This window comes from Phocoena phocoena, chromosome 15 (genome assembly GCF_963924675.1).
Source record: "Phocoena phocoena chromosome 15, mPhoPho1.1, whole genome shotgun sequence".
NCBI lineage: Eukaryota > Metazoa > Chordata > Mammalia > Artiodactyla > Phocoenidae > Phocoena > Phocoena phocoena.
In genome coordinates, this window is record NC_089233.1 from 21,284,325 (window position 1) to 21,306,408 (window position 22,084).

At 38.9% G+C, this 22,084-nt stretch overlaps 2 protein-coding genes across 3 annotated transcripts in view; one reads left to right on the top strand and one right to left on the bottom strand.

Annotated features, from left to right (window-relative positions):
• Positions 1-22,084, bottom strand: part of METTL9 (methyltransferase 9, His-X-His N1(pi)-histidine) — a 43,622-nt gene that overhangs the window by 2,001 nt on the left and 19,537 nt on the right. For both annotated transcript variants that reach the window (XM_065892480.1, XM_065892481.1), the window contains exon 4: positions 18,947-19,131. In XM_065892480.1, the coding sequence (XP_065748552.1) occupies positions 18,947-19,131 (185 nt within the window). The remainder of the gene's footprint in view (positions 1-18,946; positions 19,132-22,084) is intronic.
• On the top strand, positions 701-9,697 carry IGSF6 (immunoglobulin superfamily member 6). Its single transcript, XM_065893482.1, has 6 exons — positions 701-767; positions 4,136-4,492; positions 6,871-6,977; positions 7,635-7,682; positions 8,032-8,112; positions 9,641-9,697. The coding sequence occupies exons 1-6, from the start codon at positions 701-703 to the stop codon at positions 9,695-9,697; spliced, it is 717 nt and encodes a 238-aa protein (XP_065749554.1).

Here is a 22,084-nt window from a genome sequence, read left to right on the forward strand (position 1 = left end):
GGTCCTTCCAGTGACTCGCTGAGCTACCCCAAATCCTTTCAGTAAATTACCCTTTGCTTAAGTCAGCCCAAGTCATTTTCTGTTGCTTACAAAGAACCTGACTGATGAAGCCCCCAAGGGGCTGGGGATGACAGAGATTCCACACATCTGTTTCACAGCACAATAAAAGGGGTCACACAAACTGGGGCACAACTAGTTAATGGTACACAACTTATTTCTTCATTGTACTCTGATGTAACGTTCACTAATTTTTCTCTTGTCTCTACGTGAAGACACTTCCTTCTGCTTCTCCTCCATTTCCAGAAGTTACTGGCCCAGCACTAAGCACCAATTAGATGCCCCAAGACCAGCGACTGAACTGCTCTAGAAATTTAAAGTACGAATTATCCGTCAAACAATACATCCTGAGAATATGCACCACGTGTAAATCAAAGTCTCAAAACATCTAATACTTTCGAGGATTTGTAAAATCCAAGAAAAATGTGAACATATGAACATTTAGAAATGTGCTCTAGGCTAAAATCTCAACTTTCAATGGTGAAACTGGATTACAAACAATCTTTACACAATTTCAAAAAGTTCCCGATTATGGTTCCTTAATAAGAGTTCCTCTCTTTGGTTCTTCCGTTCTTTAAAAAAAAAAAAGCCAACTCTCTTCAAATACACAATCCCACCAACCACGTCACACATACACACAGAAATGGAGACTGTGAACAGAGGCAAAATCATTCTCGGTCTGGAACTCAATCTGATTCTATTTCATGTCGGTAAGGTTCTTTTATTTTTCCCTCCATTTTATTTAAATCAATTGCTACTTTTCGCCTAATTCATTTATATTTTAAGCCCCTACAGATTAATTTTTAAATGTATAACATTATGGAAATTGTCTAAGGTGATAAATGTTTTTTTCTCAGAGAAACAGGTAATAAAAGAGCTGAGAAAAAAATTCATATTAACACTGAAAATGTCCTTTGCTCTTAGGCAGCTGTAGAGAAGAGCACCTCACCAGACAAAGGGTTGAAACTATTCGTAAAATCACATGTTAGTAATCAACAATTCAGTTCCCATACAGGTGAACTCACTCTGCACTAAACAATACTTGAATATTTTTAAAGAACAGTGCTTCAGAAGAGCTGAATTTCTATAAATTAAAGTATTTGTCTTTTAAAAAAACAGCTGCAACGGCTCCTTCCTTGAAGAATCATCATCTCATAATATATGGATGCCTTTACCTGTTTTTTTCTCTATGAAAGAGTTTCCTACATCACAGTTCTAATAATCTCACCATAGTTCTAATAAATCTAATAATCTCAGATTTGCCCACAAAGTTTGGGTCATAGGGCAGGAAAGGGAGCAAAAGCTTTTAAAATGATTTTTTTCTCATCTGTCAAGAAATACATTAAAATGTTAACAGTGATTTTGGTGGGGGTGATGAAAGGACTATGGGTGATTTTTTTGCTTCTACTTTCAGTTATAGTCTTTTTTTCCCTAATGTGTATATATTACTTTTAATATATTTTAATTAGTATTATTTTAAAGAAGAATTCTTATCTTTTAAAGATATATTTTGAAAGATGTGCAGATAAAATATCTGGAATTTGCCCTAAAATAACACAGGAGTGAAGGAGCAAGTAGGGAGAAGAGGTGAAACAACATTGTGTTGAAGTCAGGTGACGGCAAAGAAGTTACTGTGCTGGTCGACTACTTCTGCATGTGTTCGAAATTTTCCAAAAAGGCTTTTTTTTAGAAAGTGTCAAAAAATTAATTTTCTATGTATTTTCTACCTTGGTCTTCAAAAATAGTAATCTTTTTTTATTCCCTCCACTAAGAAGATAAACTTTCAACCCTTTCAGAGGGTACTGTATTTTTTTAAAAAATCCTACAGAATGTGGGAGTTCTTAAAGAGAAATTTTTCAAGGAGTGGGCTGCGGTGTGACATATCATCCAAACTTCCCTTTTTTCACTAAGATGTTGCTTCACAGCATGGGGGAAGGGGCAGCAGTGTCCTCACAGTCTGCGCTCTCACAGGAAACCACTGCAACTGGTTTTCTCCCTTCTCAGGCAGTAGTCAGAAATGAGCAGAGATAGGAAACTCCAAAGTTGCAAATATTTATTTTACCCTGGAGCACTAGCTCTCCAAGAAAAATGTTAAAAGGCAGCTTCCCTGTTAAAAACTCTATGTGACAGAGGACCTGACACTGGGACACTGCTGGTTAACTTTGTGGCTCAGTAGGCCCACTTCCATTTCAAGTTTCCATACATAATGATCACTATACCTTGTAAAGCGTTTCTTTACTTCTAAGGTGACCGAGTCTGGGTAGGAGACCAGTGCTTACAGTTATCAGACTTAGGAGTGAGGCTAAGTCCGTCAGCTGAAGAAGTAGGAAGCCTGGTCTTCTCCAAGTGACTTTATCAGGTTGCTAAAAAGCTCCCAGCTCGTCTTCAATTGTACAAATACTAAAATGAAAACATGGTGAGAACAGATCTGCATCACAGATACCATAATTCTAGTTTTAATTCTTCTGTTCTGGGTCAGGACCTATAACAAAAATGTTAGGTGACAAAAAGCTCGTCTGAAACTTACATCAGACCACTTGGATTACCTTTCAATTTCGTTTACAGTAGCAAAGGACAAAGTCAGACAAATAAGACCACATGGAAACATATAACCAGGCAAAGTCAGACTAAAAACATGCAAAAATTCCAATTTGTCTCAACCAATACTATTTCACATAGAGCCTCTCCCTTGATCCCAAAAGGGTTGAGGGGATGTCTTCCCATTTATAAACACCTGAGCAGCTTTCCAGCTTCACATGCCTGGGATTAGACAGAAGGCCAAAGTAGGGACCCAACCTCTATGACATGAAAGCAGCAGGACGTGGTGGAGAGAGCACTGGATTGGATATCTAATCCCGGCCCTGCTAACACGTTGCTGAGATGTCCACAATTATCTCTAAAATGGGCATATGACACTGCCCATCAATGCAATAATGGTGGCAGCAGAAATAGCTACCTTTTATTAAATACTTACTAAGACTTAGGTAAGTAAATACTCCTTATGCATACATGGCCTCACTTAAACTTCCCCCTAAACTCATGAGGTGTACGATACTATCCCCATTTTGCTAATGAGGAAACAGACCAGAGAACTAGGAACTGGCAGAGCTAGGATCCGAACTAAAGTGTGTGCTCCAGGAGCTACACTCTCATCAAATAGATGAAAGCTACAAGAGACTACAAAGCAATGTACAAGTGCCAGGAAGAAATCCAACTTGCTGGGCTGTGGCACGGCCAAACGGCCAACTCATTAGGCCTCTGCTCAGTAATCAAAGACACTGTAGGCTAAGCCAGGGCTACATTTTCCCAGATGTACATCTTGCCTTTTATAATGTTTCCCACTGGGACAACTAGACTCATAAAAGAACAATTGTAAATTGTCATGAATTCCTAGCAATCACAACTGCCACAAGGCCCCCCCGCCCCGCCCAAATCCCTACTGCCCATGTGCTCAATCAGTGGGCGTGACACTTGCATGAAGGGCTTTGATACCTATTACCACGTTGAATACAACACTCCTGTGAGGCCGGGGGTACGGATGAGGAAACGGGTCCTGAGAGAGTAAGTGATCTGCATAGGGAGGTCAGAGGAAAGCTTGTACGTACACCACAAGTGTACATGTGGACCCCGAACTTCTGACTCTGGATCTGCTGTCACCTCCGCTCATGATAATGCAGATTCCCGGGACCTCTCTGGGGCTGCCCTCAAGCACCAGACATCACACTGCACAACAGCAGGCTGAGGTTAGGAAACTCGGAGAGTTAGGAAAAGTGAGGAATACCAGTGTCTGCTTTTTTTTTTTAGTCTCAAATTTTTTAAATTGAAGTAAAGTTGATGTACAATGTTATGTAAGTTACAGGTGTACAACCTCACAATTTTTAAAGGTTATACCCCATTTATAGTTATTATAAAATATTGTCACCAGTGTCTACTTTTACAGTCTTGTCTGTGCTGGGAGTGAGGGAAGAAAAAGAAAGCGATGGCTTTCAACGATTCTCCACCCCAAAATGTCAATAAAACGGAAGCACAAAGGGAGGTGAGAGGCCCACTAAAAAGTCTCACCTGCTTCCTCCTGCAGGTGCCGTGAGCAACTGTACCGTCTCGGTGGTTCAACCACCTTCCCTCGAAGTGGACTACACTCAAAAGGCTGTGACCATGCAGTGCTCTTTCTCCACAGTGGGGTGCCCTGCAGAGCAACCAACAAGCCTGTGGTTTCGCTACGGCGCTCTCCAGCCCGAGAACCTGTGCTTGGATGGGTGCAGAGATGACACAGACAAATTCACACTTGCGAATCTGGCACAAAACCAAGTTTCCCTCACTGTAAACAGGCTGGCTTTCAATGACAGTGCAATCTACATCTGTGGAATAGCCTTTCCCAGTTCAAAGGAACCGAGAGCTAAGCGGACGGGAGGAGGGACTGTGCTGGTGGTAAGAGGTTAGTCAAGACTTTATTCCCGAACACTGCGTTCTGCTCTGCCCCCGAAATGCATCACAATACTTATATGCAGAGATTATGAGGTAAATTTGATAACTTAGTACCCGAGCCAGTGAAGAGTGTGACCTGCACACAAGCTAACATGAAGTCTGGATTCAAGAACTCCTCTGACACCATCTCCCAGCCTCCACAGACACAGAGTCAGGGTTATGTGGGTGCTATATTCTCTCTCCATGTCCAGACTTTACTGGCAAAGGCTGACCAACTATGTCCTCCTTTTGTATGTTACACTGATTGAAATGTGATGATTAACTGACAGCCTTGTCAGTATCTAGTCTGGTATTGCACCATCTAGAACAAAACACTGGAGAAGCGAAAGCAATCAATAAATTGGACCCCGAAAAAAAATATGCATTATGGAGAATAAACACAAATTTTAGGTGAAGCCACTGGGGGATCCCTGACCCTACCCCTTCTGCATAGATAATGAACAGAAAAAAGGTCGGTGTGGCCCTGGCTTCTTGAGATTTACTAAACTCCATGACAATTTCCTCATCCAAGTGAGGACACGGAGCCTAGCTAAATTCTATAAATTAAGAAATTAAGAAATTTCAGAGGAAAAGCTTCACGTGATTCTGGGGGAAGGAAAAGAAGGGCAGCAACTCCGTGCTTTTGTTCAGACCTCTCGCCTTTAAAGAAACTCTGGTATGGGCTTCCCTGGTGGCGCCGCGGTTGAGAATCTGCCTGCTAATGCAGGGGACACGGGTTCGAGCCCTGGTTTGGGAGGATCCCACATGCCGCGGAGCAACTAGGCCCGTGAGCCACAACTACTGAGCCTGCGCGTTTGGAGCCTGTGCTCTGCAACAAGAGAGGCCGCAATAGCGAGAGGTCCACGCACCGCGTTGAAGAGTGGCCCCCGCTTGCCAAAACTAGAGAAAACCTTTGCACAGAAACGAAGACCCAACACAGCAAAAATAAATAATAAAATTAATTAATAAACTCCTACCCCCAACATCTTCTTTAAAAAAAAAAAAACTCTGGTATGATGAGCGCTGAGATCATTAAAACGTAAACTCAAATTAACCAGCCTTTTGGTTTTAAAACAGGACTTTGAGGAGCCCAGATGGTCCTGTATTTTAACCCCTGCTTTGGTGCTCTAATGGCCTTTTGATATTCCACTGTCATTTAACCTTAGTTTATTCTCACCTGTAAGGTAAATTATAAACGCGTTAATACACATAAAGCACTTTTAATGGTGTCTGGTTCATAGCAAGCGCTCAATAAACATTAGCTATAGGTATTAAAACAAACACAACAGCTTTGGAGATCTGTATATCTCACTGCATGCATTCGTCTTCTATAAAAAATATTAGAAGAAAAATGGTTTGTAAAGAGATGAAGGTTTCAAACCTGCAAGCTTATGTGAAGAAACATTCTTCTTGAGGAACAGGAATGAAAGTACCACTAAGATAGACATGGCAATTTCCTTTTCTACAGAGCTCCTAATTTCACACTTGAAACTTTTTAAGTTTTACAGATATGGTTGATTTGTTAGTTTCACAAGAAAAATGTATGTTGTATAAACTGAGTTCACACAATAAGCATCTATGGGATATTTAGTTGAAAAGTACAAGTTATTCAGATAACAATTATAAATCTAAATGGATTTTGTATTTCAAATACTCAGGTACTTGAAGACATGGTGTGTTACTTCATCACTACCTAGGGCACAGGACACTTCCTGCAAGGAGGGAGAAGTTCAGAATGTGCAAATGGATTCAATAAATCCACTTCCAGAACTTTATTAGAAATAAGGGGCACATATAACAATGCCTGTCTTTTAAGCATGCAGTGAGCACTAAAGTCTCAATGTACGGCCTTCTCAGGTTCTTAGAGAACTGCACTGTTCAGCTATGTGTACTAAACAGTTCAAGGTTATAAATACACATGGGAAAGTATCTTAACTCCATAAACAGACTCTTGGTGACACTTGTACATCATATCTACTAAAAGAAACTTTAAACGCCCTTGAACAAACTCTTAATGTTTATCTAACTTTCAGCAAAACTTTATATAAAAAGTGATTCTTAGCATTATGACAAGTAATTAATTGAATTTTTAAAAATTTTAAGTTTTAAAAATGAATAACGTGTTGGGCATAATACATTTAAAGAACTAATGAACTGGCTTTAACTATATCATATACTTGAGTACTTTCTGAATCAAGAGACCCTGAATAAATTTTTATATGAATAGCCAAATAGAATAAGTTCATGTTTCACCTCTAACATGTAGTTTCGATTATACTTTATACATATATTTGCAATAATATGCTTCAATAGTGACTGTGGTTCTTTCTGTATCTGTCATTAACAAAGACACGAAGGCTCTCAGCAAGGAACTGCAGAGTCTCCTGACGGCCCTCTTATCACTGCTCTCTATCTACGTCACTGGTGTATTCGTGTACTTCATCGTCCTCACCAAAGTAAGTCAAATTTCTTGCATTAGATGTCCCTATGGCCTTGAATATTATCATAAGGAAATAATTTCCATCTCTCCACATGTTGGGAGCCTCGGAAGTAGCTCATCTAATTAATACCTTCCTTTGCATTTGCAGGAAATACCACCTGCAGAAGAGGTCTGTAGAAGAAAGCAAAAATTTTCATCACTGAAATTATTAACCAGAGTACACAATTTACAGGGTTTTCTTTTTAAAACCCAGTAATATGGGAATAAGAGACCCTTCTTTATAACCATCATACACATGCTACTTTCCGCTGGTGGGGGAGGTATGAAAGGGCTAAGAACAATCTTTAAGAGCAAAAAAAAGTTAAAAGAGATTAGAAACTGCCTTTAAATATCTTTAAAAGGCCTAAAGATTTTGAGAAAGACTATCTTCTGGTTATTCACATGCTACAAGAGGGGGGATGTATATGTTATATTAGGATTACTATAAATCCTACAATCAGTTTGAGCTATTTTATTAATAAAGCATCTCAGAAATGACATGAAAATTATTAACTCTTACTGCATCACCATTTAAATATTAAGTTAGTTTAACCTTATTATGGTATGAGATCTCCGCCACAACTGTTTTGAGTATATAAAGTGTCTTATAAGATTCTCCTTTTCTTCTTGACAGTCAAAATCTAACACTCTAAGAAAGAAAGAAACAGAAGATTCACAAAAGGTACAGACCAATGCTTGTAAAATATCTTTCGAATTGTGGTTGTAACTACTTCAAATCCAAAATAATTTAAGAAACTCCGAACATCATCAAAGAACAACTTGCAACCACAGATACTGTTTCCTATTGTTGAGAAAAATGATAATGGTAACATATGTGGTAAATTGACAGTTCTCAATCATAAATTCTACTTACTATACTCAAAATACAAGAGTTAACTAGGTATAGATGTGTTGGGCGGGATAGTTTCTGAGACTGGTGGCAATAAAGAAAGAAAAGGCTGAGATGATGTGCAATAATCATTGCTTTTATTCCTGAGAGAGATACATTTTTTTCTTATTTGTATTTATAGAAAAAGAGTGCTCGGCGTATTTTTCAGGAAATTGCTCAAGAACTATATACGAAGAGACACATGGAAACAAACCAACAACCTGTAAGTGTAAAATATCAAAAAAGATATAAAGCATGTTTAACTAAAAACAACTAAGCTGCCAACAACCTATCGATAACCAAGTCTTCCTTTACAAACGTCTGAAAGAGGATTTTCACAAAATGCATTTTTATATAGAACTTGCTTTGATAAATACATAACAAAGGTCATCTGATGCAATATTCAATAGACACCAGGCTGGCATCTTAGTGACATGAAATCTTTCAGAAACACATTGGATACAGGCAATGTTTTCAGTACAGACAAGGATGCTTTTGTGGGTTGAAAACTACTTTGTACTGTATCTTGCATGCGGTAGTAAGCATTAAGTAGATGTTGCAAACATTTGTGGATCAAATTGTATAGAAAACTTACTTGTTCACATTAAAAAAGATACAGCTAATAAAAATATGAAATGAGGGTTTTTTTTAGTCTTTGGGGTTGCAGTCATAGGAAGAATACATCTATACTGACTACAATACATTCTGATAGTGTTTCTTTAAAGTCCTATATAAACAGGTTTTTCAAACAAGACATTGTTTTAGAGCCAGCAGAGCAGATGGTTTCCATGATGCATGATCAAACTGCTCAGATTTAAATTAAAATGTATACAAAATAATGAACTTATATACTAGTAAAGATATTTTCTTCTTAAATAGCAGCCATGAGGTCAAATGAAACAGAATTCTGATATGAGGTGTGGGGGGTTTTTGGATTTGTTTTGTTTATTTATTTATTTATTTATTTTTGGCTGCATGGGGTCTTTGTTGCTGCGTGCGGGCTTTCTCTTGCTGTGGCGAGCAGGGGCTACTCTTCGTGGCGATGCACGGGCTTCTCTTGCTGCGGACCACGGGCTCTAGGCACACAGGCTTCAGTAGTTGCGGCACGCAGGCTCAGTATTTGTGGTTCGTGGGCTCTAGAGTGCAGGCTCAGTAGTTACGGCACACGGGCTTAGTTGCTCGGCGACATGTGGGATCTCCCCAGACCAAGGCTCAAACCCGTGTCCCCTGCATTGGCAGGCGGATTCTTGACCACTGCGCCACCAGGGAAGCCCCCTGAAGTGTGTTTTTTAAAATCCAATTTCTGAAAAGGATTTTCATCCAGGAAAGAATATCATCTACGTGGTCACTTCATCCTTCAGTGTATATACAAATACATAAAGAAGTGGCCTAATTACCTAAGATGTCACTCTGAATAATTATAAATGCCTGTTCACACTCTTTTCTTATTGATGCTGGGGCATCTTTTTCAGCAAAGAGACCAAGTTAAATGGCCTGAAGACAGGTCTGGAAGTAGGAATTTTAAAGCTCTAAGCCAGGGCTTTGACAATGGCATCTGAACAAGAAAATTATTCTTCAGTTCCCACATCTTACTCCAAATAAAGGGAAAATGGTAACTGGACCTTTAAGGTTACTGGAAGGGTATTTAGGACCCAGAATGCAAGATGGCGCTGTAGTTTATATGTTGCTTGTAGTGTGGCGTTACTGGTTACATAACTTAAAATATGGCTTATTATTTACTATTGCAGCAGGAGAAAGACAACACTTATGAAAATGGAAGAGCACCTTCTAACTATGAAAGACCATAGAAATCTTCTGATTTTCCATTAAGTCACTGAAAATCCAACTCCAGAAGTTAAGCAAGTGTCAATGGACATACACTGATCGGGGTTTTTTTCAAAACAATTTAAAGTAAACGGAAAAGTCAACTGGCTACAAGAAGAATGTCACAGTATAAGGAAACTATTACTAAGAGTAATTATCACAATACTAGAGCCCAACAAAATGCAACTGAAAAATACTTTCCTAATTTGCTAGGAGAATTCTAAGCAGTCAAACATCTTCCAAAACTTTCAATCACAGCATATATCCTGTATTTGCTTCATTCAACATATGAGGTGCACCTGATGACCGTTGCCCTGAAGAAGATCTGAAGCCACACCATGTGCCTCAGTCTTGCATGGAAGAACTGTCTTTACGCTGTGTAGAAGTGATGGGCCAATTAGACTAAGTTGGCAGGGAAGGAGGATGGAGGGAGGAAGGAGAGTGGCAAACCTTGAGTTAGAAAAAATCACCCTGAAAAGTATTTTGTAGCAAAAATTATTCCCTCTGGTACTGCAGTGGGGCAATGGTATAGTGCACATGCAAAATAACTTACATCATGCTACCAACAAACAGTGAGACCAGAATAGAATATAGAGTAAGAATACAATAACATATACAGAAAATCCAAAGCAGAAAGTTCAACCAGAAAAAACCTCAGAACAAATAAGCCACATCCGACTCTAGATGTCAGTCTCGCGCCAAACAGCACCAGGGAAGGATTCAGCAATGCACTGTTCCTGACAATGCCCTTGCAATACTGATTTTTTTTTTTCTCTTTTAATAAGTCATTGTATTACACACACACACACACACACACACACACACAAATATACATATGTGCACATACATACACACTTATACAAACCTACACTTTATACATAGCTGGGATCATACTAAGTATATAGTTTTGTATTGTCCATTGCAATGTTGATTTTTAACCAACTTAGGAGGGAAATGTTAGGTAAGGGACTGGGTATACAGCAAGGATGTTTATGGCACATCATTACCATCTCACTAAGAAAACATGAATTGTTCACTGAAAGTTACTTCTGTGTAAGAAAAAATCTATTTAAAGTACCTACAAGTATATGTTCATTACTAAACATGAATTACAACCTATTATGTTTATTTCATTAAAGTGCTTCTCTTAAGCTGGTATAAAATGAGATGTATTCTTATTTTTAAAACCCAGATCAAAGTTTAGAATATTTTAAGATCCCTTGAAAGCGTTTTGTACTAATGGTTTAAATCAGTAATCTCTAACCTTTCTAATCACATGTGCCAGGAAAAATGGAAAGGGGAGAGAGGGGAGCACATAACCTCATTTTATTTGTGTGTAGGATGTATATACGTGTGAGTACATGTGTGTGATTTATATAGTGTATGCATATACACTTCTGTGTGTATATGTGTATACACAAAAATAGAAATTAAACAATGGGCATTAAAAGTAATATAAATAAAAATGTTAATATTTTCTTCCTATATCCCAAAATAAATTGTCTCGTGTACTCCCTCCACTTTGAGACCACTGGCCTGGCTGAAATAAATGAACTTCCAAACCACTAACCACAAACACCATCTAGATGAATAGAAGAAGTGTTGGATTCGATCATTTCCTTTTCGTTTCTGAGAATCATCACTTGGTACTTTCAGGGCTGAAAATATACTGTTCTTTGTGTAACTAACAAGGAAGCAAAATCCCTAAGACAAATTCATATTTGATTCAGATTAAAGCCTTGCCAATACAACCAAAGACTGTGTTTCAAAGACTGATTTTTAAGCTAAAATTTGGAATACACTTTTCCAAGTAGTTATATTCCCTGAGGTCACATATGAGCGCCTGATGTATATATTATATTCATTCTTTTATCCACCCATGTAGCCAACAATATTTATTGAGTGCTATACTATTATGCAACCAAAGGCCTCTTTTGCATGCTATCCTTGGGTCTCACTGAACTTGTCCTCGCCTGTGAACCCCACCTTGTTCTCATCTTCATGCTTTTGCACATGCCATTCCCTCTGCCTGGTAAAATGCTCCACAGATACAAACAGGTCAAATGTCACCTACATGAAAACTTCCCTAGCAGTTAATGGATCTTTCCTTCTCTAAACCGATAGTACTTTGTCATGTTTCTTATCAGACTATCCTGCCATTGTCTGTTTACATCTTCTGAACTATTCTGTAAGTATTTTAAAACTAGAAGCACATGTCTCATTTCTTCTTATTTCTACTGCCTAGCACTGCCTGGTACATAGTAGGCTCTTAAATGCCTTTATATGAATGCAATTGAACGATGTTTCTATAGAAAAATATTTTTTCAGCATTTCAACTAAGATATGAAGCACACTTCACTCTCTAGCCATTGATCCTCACCCCTCTTCATAAGGGCTGTTCACTGGATCCCTAACATTAATTTTCCTGCTATCTGAGCAACCAGAATTTTCACTGGAAAGGATTAAGCTATAGCTTTCTGTTTAGATTTGTATTTCCCAAGACAATGAAAAGAAAATAATATTAAAACAACTTGAAGACGAAAATGGACAGACATGGTTCTAGTGTCTATACACCCTACCCTCTAGACAAGAGCACTTAAACCCACATACCAAAAGGTGTAAACGAGATTTTCAGAATAAGTCATTTCTTTCTCTCTACTATATAAGACCTGAGAGAGCCTGAAGCCCTGGGCTAATAGGCATATAGTTAAGTGTCTGTGGAGTCAAGTCACATAAACCGATGAAAAAGGTACAGATTCTGAGACCAAGTTAAAATGCAAAAACATTGACAAATACTTCAAAGTGAAGAACTGTGAACAAATCTGATCAATGAAGCTACAAATAAAAGCAAAGTAACGGAATAGGATGGAATGAAAATATCTAACGTGTATCAAATACCAATACTGAGATAGACAAGGTTGGGCACTATCCTTTAAATTACGTTATTTAATCTTCACAACAAACCTCAAGGTAGGTATTAGCCCCATTTTTACAGATGAAACACTAAGCTTAATGAGAGGCTCAGGTAATAAGGGCTGACCCCTGTTTCAAAACAGGTCAGCCCTCAAAGCCCATGCTCTTTCAACAAAGCAGTCTAGCCAGAGTCTAGCTTATTTCTATTTAGACTGATGGGAACTTTAAGACTTAACATGTCTAATTTAATCTGAACAATGACCCTGAAAGAAAGTGAGAAAGTTGCCAGTGGCCACCTCTCAAAACCCACAGGCTTAGCTGGTTTCACAGGAGAATTCTACCAAATTTCCAAAAGCGGATAACCATAATGCTATTTAAACTGTTCCAGAGCATTAGAAAGAACTTAGAAATTATTTTTTACAAAACCAGCAGAACATTGATACCAAAACATGACAAAGATAACATCCTCCAAATAAAAGATCAGATCAGACCAACTATCATTTTTCAATAATATTAATGCTAATATTTTTATTTAGAGTTTCTGTAAATACAATCTAGTGGTACATACAAGACTATTCTGCCTAAGCCCAGAGATGCAAGAGTGGATATGTATTAGAAAAGTACTATTAATTTAATAAGCCAATGGAGAAAAAACCCTATCTCTATAGATGTTGAAAACACAGGTGGCAAATTCAACATTGATTCCTGATTTTTTTAAGCTCTTAATAAAATAGGATTTTTTAAAAATATGTATCTCAAGCCAAACAGCAATCTCAAGCCAAAAGACAGAATCATATTTAAAGTATTTTTTCATTAAGGTAAAAAACAAAGCAAAAATTTCCACCATTTTTTTCTTTAACATTTTCTGGAAATAACTACAAATTCACTTGTACCAAAAAAAAAAAAAAAAAAGTCTAAAAATGAGAAGGAAGTATTAAAACCATCTGCAGATGCTATAACTGTATTAAAAAAAAACCCCAAGAGAATCAATGCTGAAAACTACTGGACACACTAAAATAATCCAATAAGGTAAATGGTTACAAAACTGGTACACACACACACACACACACACACAAAACAACTGCTTGTCTGTGTATGCATAATATCCACTCTAAAATATGATGGGAGAGCCATTTGAGACAACATGGATGAACTTGTAGGACATTATGCTAACTGAAATAAACTAGACACAGAAGAACAAATACTATATGATCACACTTATATGTGGAATTGAAACAAGTCAAACTTGCAGAACCAGAAAAGAGAATGTTGGTTGCCAGGAGCTGGTGGGTGGGGGAAATAAGAAGATGTTGGTCAGAGGATACAAACTTTCAGTTATAAGATGAAAAAGTTCTGGGGATCTAATGTACCACCTGGTGACTACAGTTAATAATACTGAACTGTATACTTTAAATTTGCTAAAAGAATAGATCTTAAGTGTTCTCATCTCACACACACACACACACACAAAAGGTAACTATGTGAGGTAATAGATGTGCTAATTAACTTGATTGCAGCAATCATTTCACAATGTATACTGTATACTAAATCATGTTGAACACATTAAATACAAAAAATGTTTGCCAATTATATAAAGCTGGGAAAATTTTTTATTTTTTTAACCATGAAGGAAGAAAAATTCCTATTTATAATATCTCACACACACACCATTAGAATAAATCTAACAAAACTTGTGCAGGACATTTATGAAGAAACTTTTGTTACTAATGAACATAACTGAATAAACTGAAAGACATCCTATTATTAGCTAAGAAGACTCAATACTCCCTAAATTAACCGATAAATATAGGGGAACTAGGCAAGTTAGTGCTAAAGTTGAACTGTTAAATAAATAAGCCAAGAAAAATCTAAGAGAAACTGATTAAGAAAGACTAGTGCTATGATACTAACAAGCATGTAATTAAAGTGTTTTGGCATTGGCACACATATAGGAGGATAAATCTTAAGAGAACAGAACCAAACACATTAGAGGACTTTAGTCTATGATTTAGGTGGCATTTCAAAGCATTGGGGAAAAGATGATTACTCAATAAATGGTGTTAGGATCACAGTGTAGCTATTTGGAAAACTCACTCTTTTTTTTTTGAATTACACGGGCCTCTCACTGTTGTGGCCTCTCCCGTCGCGGAGCACAGGCCCCGGACGCGCAGGCTCAGCAGCCATGGCTCACGGGCCCAGCCGCTCCGCGGCATGTGGGATCTTCCCGGACCGGGGCACGAATCCGTGTCCCCTGCATCGGCAGGCGGACTCTCAACCACTGCGCCACCAGGGAAGCCCTGGAAAACTCGCTCTTTAACAAGCAGTTCCACTCCTAGAAATGTATCATCCAGATAACCGTAAACCTTACTTCCTTCAGCCTTTTCCCTACATCACCCTCTAAGAGAGGCCCTTCCCTGAGCCCCCCTCTTTAAAATTATAGCGCCCAAACCCAACCCCCAATTCCAAGAAGCCCCTGTTTTGCTTTTATTGTTTATTTTTCTCCATAACATTTATCACCAACAACATGTCATTTGTTTACAGTCTGTCTTCCTCATTAGAACATAAGCTCCATGAGGACAAGGATATTTGTATGTTTTTCGCTCATTTATCTCCAGCACCACTCAGTAAACACTTTTTAAATGATAAAGATATTCTGTGGCATAAGAGTATCCCTCCCACCTTCACTGCAAGCTCAGTCTCACAGTGTAAATATGCTCAGAGCAGACTCCCTCCCCAGACCCGCATCACAATTGTCCTAACCTGCCTGCCAGTTGCTGGTTGGGCAAGGCATGTGCCCCCATCCTTACCGATGGGAAAAAGTGCGATGTGCCAGGGAGATTTCTGGAAAAGGTTTCCATCACTTTAGAAAAAAAAAAAAAAGGATGGGAGAAAATGCCTCTTTCTTTCCAAGACTCTGTCATGCCTACACATGATGCTTGGCACTGCATCAGCCATTGTGTAATTGCGAGGGGAATGTCAACACACTGAAGATGAAGAAATGAAAGCAAGTTCTGAACTTCAGTGGACACTTTCATCACTGAATTAACCAACCTTGAAATCACTTTTCTAAAGTAAACTCTTAATTTTTTTTTTTTTTTTTTTTTTTTTTTTTTTTTTATGCGTTACGCGGGCCTCTCACTGTTGTGGCCTCTCCCGTTGCGGAGGACAGGCTCCGGACGCGCAGGCTCAGCGGCCATGGCTCACGGGCCCAGCCGCTCCGCGGCACGTGGGATCTTCCCAGACCGGGGCACGAACCCGCGTCCCCTGCATCGGCAGGCGGACTCTCAACCACTGCGCCACCAGGGAAGCCCAACTCTTAATTTTTAAAAGCTACTTTTAGTTGCTCATTCTGTTTCTTGAAGCAGAACACATCCTGATACCTACTTACACGTGTGCAAAAGACTTGCCTAAGAATGTTCATTTCACTTGTAAATATTTATAAAGCAAACTGCTGGTATCTAAAAGTAATAAGTCAACAGAGGCCTCCTCTAGTAAAGTTACCAAATGCCCAGCAGTGTGCTGGTAAAGGTTTACCAATCAGCTAGGAGAAGGGAGAGACTATTTGTAGAGTTTGCCAATTTCCATGGTGTAAGTAATCCCATTGAGGTCAATTTCAATAATGGCCGAGTTTAACAACCAGTTCACTAAATTCCTGCCAAGATAACAATCAGCTCTCCTGAGCCAGTAAAACCAGCTCCAGCACACCACTGCTTACACGTAGACAAGGATGTAGATACTTACGCACTAGTAAGGAATAATTTCCTAGACATACTTAAGAGGAAAAGGGCAATGAAACTACTTATAATGGGCTTTAATTATAGAATCAACTATTTCATGTTCACACATATTTGCATAGACTATCTTTAGAAAACTATTCAAGAAACCTGAACAAGATTGTGTAATGAGTGGATAAGAAACCTCCTTTTATACTGTTGCAAGCTGCTTGAACTCTTTTTGACCATGAATTACCTTTTCATAAAAATTACAATTTTGAAAAATTAAACATCACTAAATTTTCATTTTTGCAAAATAAGTCTCCTTTTCTTGATTACATACTTTGCCCCTTTTTGATGCTTAAGACAATTCTCACTAGGTTTAATAACCCCCAACCAGAATTGGGTCAGCAAACCAAACAAACTGAAATTACAAAGATACATTTTGCATTTTTTTTCCCTAAATTAACCTAAGCAACAAAATTGCTGTGGTTCAACTTCAAGACAAATCAAAAAAAATCACACAAGTAATCATTTCATCTACAACTGCTTTTGTTAAAAAATAAATTGAGCCAAGCGTGAAAAGTACACTCACATATCCTTAAACCAGCCCCATATACATGAACTCACAGCAAGATCACTTTGCACCTCCTGGGTCTTCACACAGTGTCACATGGAAATCATCAGGATCTAATTAGTGACTTAGAGAAAGGAAGCAATAATAGAGTGCCACAAGCAGTCTACAAAACTTATAGGTCACTAAAGGTCACCCACAGCAACAAGGCTCCGCTGCTCAGTTTGCTGTGTATCACACACCAGACTCCTTGGATTCAACAGGCAACTGTGTAACCACAATCAAGGAGCTTGTTTTCAGGCCTTACTAGAGACTGCCCTCTTGTCCAGTTTAACTTCTTTTCAATTTTTAGTGTCAGAAACACAAGGAGGGCTTCCCTGGTGGCGCAGTGGTTGAGAGTCCGCCTGCCGATGCAGGGGACACGGGTTCGTGCCCCGGTCCGGGAAGATCCCACATGCCCCGGAGCGGCTAGGCCCGTGAGCCATGGCCGCTGAGCCTGCGCGTCCGGAGCCTGTGCTCCGCAACGGGAGAGGCCACAACAGTGAGAGGCCCGCGTACAGCAAAAAAAAAAAAAAAAACCACAAGGAAATAAAATTCATGGTTAGATTGATGTTTTTTCCCTTGCTCTTCCACCTCCTGCTATGTCAGAAAGTAGCATTAAAGTTCCATCTTGTGGTTGCCCAACAGGACACAGGAAGCCTGGACCTTACAACCTGATGACTAGTGACTGCAATGCAGTGAGATAGAGCCGAAGTTTAGTTACACAGGGAACAGCACTGAAACAAGGTCAGGCTGCTAAATTATCAAGGACAACATTTACCAGGTTTTCCCCTATACAACACGTATATGCGCTATATGGGCACTCACACGTTAAAGCAGTTTTTTTCTTTACCATGACAAAAGGATTCAACACAGGAATGGAGAAGTTAGATGGGGGAGGGGACATCTAGTCTATCTATTCTCCTTCCCACCCTCCTATGTCTAAAGAATTCTCCATTTTCCCCACCATCAACACAAACCTAAAACCATTCAGCAAATGTTAAGACAAGCATGAAATCAGAAGGGACTAAGACCTGAGGGAGAAAAAATAAGAAGAAAAGAAGGAGCAAGTGAATGGCAACACAAATCCACAGTTATGAGCAAACTTCAGTGTTATTCCTCAAGACACAGATTTTCACAGGTATTTGCTAACTACGATGCTTACAAAATACTATGGATTTCTTAAAAATGTCTACAAGCTCTTACAGTTTTTGAACACAAAGCTGAACAAGGCAGTGAGAGAGAAAAAGACTTAAAAATATTAACATGTATTATTTATATAATAAATAATTTTTACATTACTGTACAATAACTTACGAAAATTCAAAAGAGGTTTAAAGTCATAACTTTCAACATGATCTAAAATGCAAACCACATAAACGAAAACCAAGTATGAATGAATGTCTCTGGCCAAAAGTAAATGTGAAGCAATACGAAATCAAACCATTTCTTCTGAGATATTCCTCATTCAGTGGTGCTGAAGAGCAAGACCATGCAATCAAAAAACCAAACGTCAAAGAAATGATACATGCTGGGACACAAATGATCTTCAAAAGGAAAAAATGGATAACAACAGCATTTATCACTATTAAGAGTCTGGGACAAGAGATGTAAAATATGAAACAGCTGTAACATTTGGCAGGTATATTCAGGTAGATTAAAAGGCATCATCTATTGCTCGACTCAGCTCATAAGCTAATAAATTAGTGGTTAAGGCTCCATTTAAAAGCATTTTAGGCTTTCAATCTTGAGCAGGCAGATCCATCTGAGTATTAATTCTTACCACTGCAAAGGGAGTACTAGAGTTCTATAAAATCCACATTAAGACAAACATTAACCAAGGTGGTATTTTACATGGGTTAACTGTACTCTGTTAAATTCCAGGCTATTCTGAGAAATACCAGTCCATGTCTAATTGTGCACAGCACAGAATCACAAATACCAATAAGCACCAATTCTGGATAACAGGCTGGTAAGTGGGTGACCACACTTACCGTTTTCCACATAGGGATGAAAAGGTAAGACCAGAGCAAGGATGACCCTGCCTCTAGTTGGCTCCAAGACACTTCTGATATCTTTTAACAAAGTCAGGGGCTGATCACAGCGGTCCAGCAAATTCAAGCAGCTGATGACATCATACTGGAACCCTGTATTCTGCCATTCATTTATACCAAGTACTCTGGAAAAATCAGAAAGATACAAACCCTCTTAAAGACATCTTTAAAAATACTCAGATGCCAGTAAAGACTTTAATTTTGTCTTCTAAATCAAAGTAAGTTCAAAAATCTTCATTTATAATTTATATTTGCAATAATAAAATGGCCATACAAAAGTAAACAACCATATTTCTTTAAATTTAGCAATTCTCCTATTTCCAAATCTCAAAACATGCAAAATTTCCTTTATAAGAACTAGTATGTTTAATAAGTATGAAGATATAAGATGATAAAAATGGTTATGAAACTGGGGCATCCAATTCTTGAACATCAGTTAATGAACAAAGAATCCTACTTTTACATTCACTGGAATGTAATCGTAGAATACATCATATATTCATGTTTTCTATTCCTAGGGTCCCTCCTATTTTTAAGAATGGCTAGGAGTGGTATAAGATAATTTCCATTTATGTCTTTTGAGCACATCTCTACTCCCAGGAGAGAGATACTATTTCATATTCTAGAATCTTCATATCTAAATAACTATATAGAAAAAGATAAAGCACAGGACATCCTATTAAAACAGTAAGCGAAGAACATAGTTAACACACCACTCTCAGCCCTCAGTATCTCATGAACACACAGTCTCTCCCTCCCCCTCTCTCCTACCTGTCTTCTCTCGCCCTAAGAACATTTCTAGTCCTTTACAATGTTTTACTCACAGAGAGGAGGAGACCTTATATCAAGAGGCTTTGTTAGCCACACCATTAAGGCAATTCTATAAATTACTCACTCCTGCTTGGTTATACCAATCAGAATGTGGAAGGTGAGGCATGTTATGATAGAGACAGGAGGAAAAGGAAACAGGAAAAAGGACCTTTGGTAAACAAGTCTTTGATCACGCTCAGCAGACAGAGATATCTTAGAAAATTCTAGAAGCATAATGAGGACTGTTTAGGAAAACTCATAGTATAATGACATTTCAGAGCATTTTTGTATAGCAGAATAAAAAGAAACACTAACTGCTCAGGTGCATCTTCTTTTCAATCTAGATTTTTTTATTTTTTTATTTTATTTATTTATATTTTTTGCAGTACGCGGGCCTCTCACTGTTGTGGCCTCTCCCGTTGCGGAGCACAGGCTCCGGACGCGCAGGCTCAGCGGCCATGGCTCATGGGCCCAGCCGCTCCGCGGCATGTGGGATCTTCCTTCCGGGCCAGGGCACGAACCCGTGTCCCTTGCGTCGGCAGGCGGACTCTCAACCACTGCACCACCAGGGAATCCCTCAATCTATATGTTTTTAAAAACTAAAGCCTCCTCCAAAGCAAAACTGACAAACTTCAAGGAGCTAGTCAGATTTCTTTGTTGCTTGAAATTAGGGCATTAGAGCTCCAAAATCACTTTGTTGTATCAAAACTGAGACTGCAATGATGATTTTAGGAGCTGTATTTAGCTCATTTAAACTAGAGAGAAGACTCTACTTTCAGGATAAAAATGTCATCAATTCCCATTTTAAAAGCAGAAATGAACAATTAAAAAGAAAGACTATTTATATATTAATACCTTAGCCAAACAGCCAATTTAAATTCATAAACTTGCAAAAGACAAATTACATATTTGATTTAAAAAACCAAAAAAAAAAAAATTAGGCCTGATCTAAAACGAAGCAGAACCCAACATCATCAGCATGTTTTAATCTAGAATAATGTGGGCTTCCCTTGTGGTGCAGTGGTTAAGAATCCGCCTGCCAATGCAGGGGACATGGGTTTGAGCCCTGGTCCAGGAAGATCCCACATGCCGCAGAGCAGCTGGGCCCGTGCGTCACGGCTGCTGGGCCTGCGCTCTGGAGCCGGCGAGGCACAACTACTGAAGCCCAAGCACCTCGAGCCCGTGCTCCGCAACGGGAGAAACCACCGCAATGAGAGGCCAGCGCACCACAACGAGGAGGGGCCCCTGCTCACCACAACTGGAGAGGGGCTGCGCGCATCAGCGAAGACCCAATAAATAATAATTTTATTTTTAAAAATATCTAGAATAGGGGCTTCCCTGGTGGCGCAGTGGTTGAGAGTCTGCCTGCCGATGCGGGGGACACGGGTTCGTGCCCCGGTCCGGGAGGATGCCACGTGCCGCGGAGCGGCTGGGCCTGTGAGCCATGGCTGCTGAGCCTGCGCGTCCGGAGCCTGTGCTCCGCAACGGGAGAGGCCACAACGGTGAGAGGCCCGCATACCACAAAAAAAAAAAAAAAAAAAAAAAAAAAAAAAAAAAAATATCTAGAATAATCTAACTAAATCCATCTCAGAATTATTTGAGGATAGGTAGTTTCCATGTTGGTAATTTTGAAAGACAGAAACACATGCTCATAACAGAAAATTATAGCCTTAATACCGGGACAGTTAAAACTATACCTATAGAGGTCCAACTTCATCTTTACTTCTGTTTTGTGATTTCTACTTGTAAACTCAGTTCCACTGATGAAGACATATTTATCAGCCCCACTCAAACTGCATATTAGCCCAGGAATCCTAACAAGTTGTTAGAATCTTCCTCTTCTTATGAGAAAAATGAAAGAAGTGACTTGGCCAAGGTCACACTGTAAATCTCTAGCAGAGTAGAAATTACAACTTGGAAACTCTCCTAGTATGTTATTCAGGTCAATGAACCTGCTCTCTCCATATAAGGTGAGAAAGAACCTAACAATCAGTCCTTGAATAAATGCTTCCAGGGTGGTGGGTTGAGAGTGAATGGCCATCCCTTCAGTCTCCAGTATCTTTTTGTTAAAAAAGAAAAGAGGATATGAACACGAGAAATAGAATTAACCAAAATATTTTCTTTTCCTTTCAAGAAAGATCCCTATAGATCAAGATAACCTATAGATAATGGATTAAAGTCAAGCATCTTTCAAATTTACATTAAAGATCTTTGTTCTCTGGTGTCAAAAATGTATACGCAACTCCTTCTGAACTACCCACACGTGAA

What these genes read in the sequence shown, in the direction of transcription:
- IGSF6 (XM_065893482.1), top strand. Translation starts at nt 701, where the DNA reads ATGGAGACTGTGAACAGAGGCAAAATCATTCTCGGTCTGGAACTCAAT. An exon ending in GACTGTGCTGGTGGTAAGAG is followed by an intron (nt 4,493 to 6,870) that starts GTTAGTCAAGAC and finishes TCATTAACAAAG; the next exon opens with ACACGAAGGCTCTCAGCAAG. An exon ending in TGGAAACAAACCAACAACCT is followed by an intron (nt 8,113 to 9,640) that starts GTAAGTGTAAAA and finishes CTATTGCAGCAG; the next exon opens with GAGAAAGACAACACTTATGA.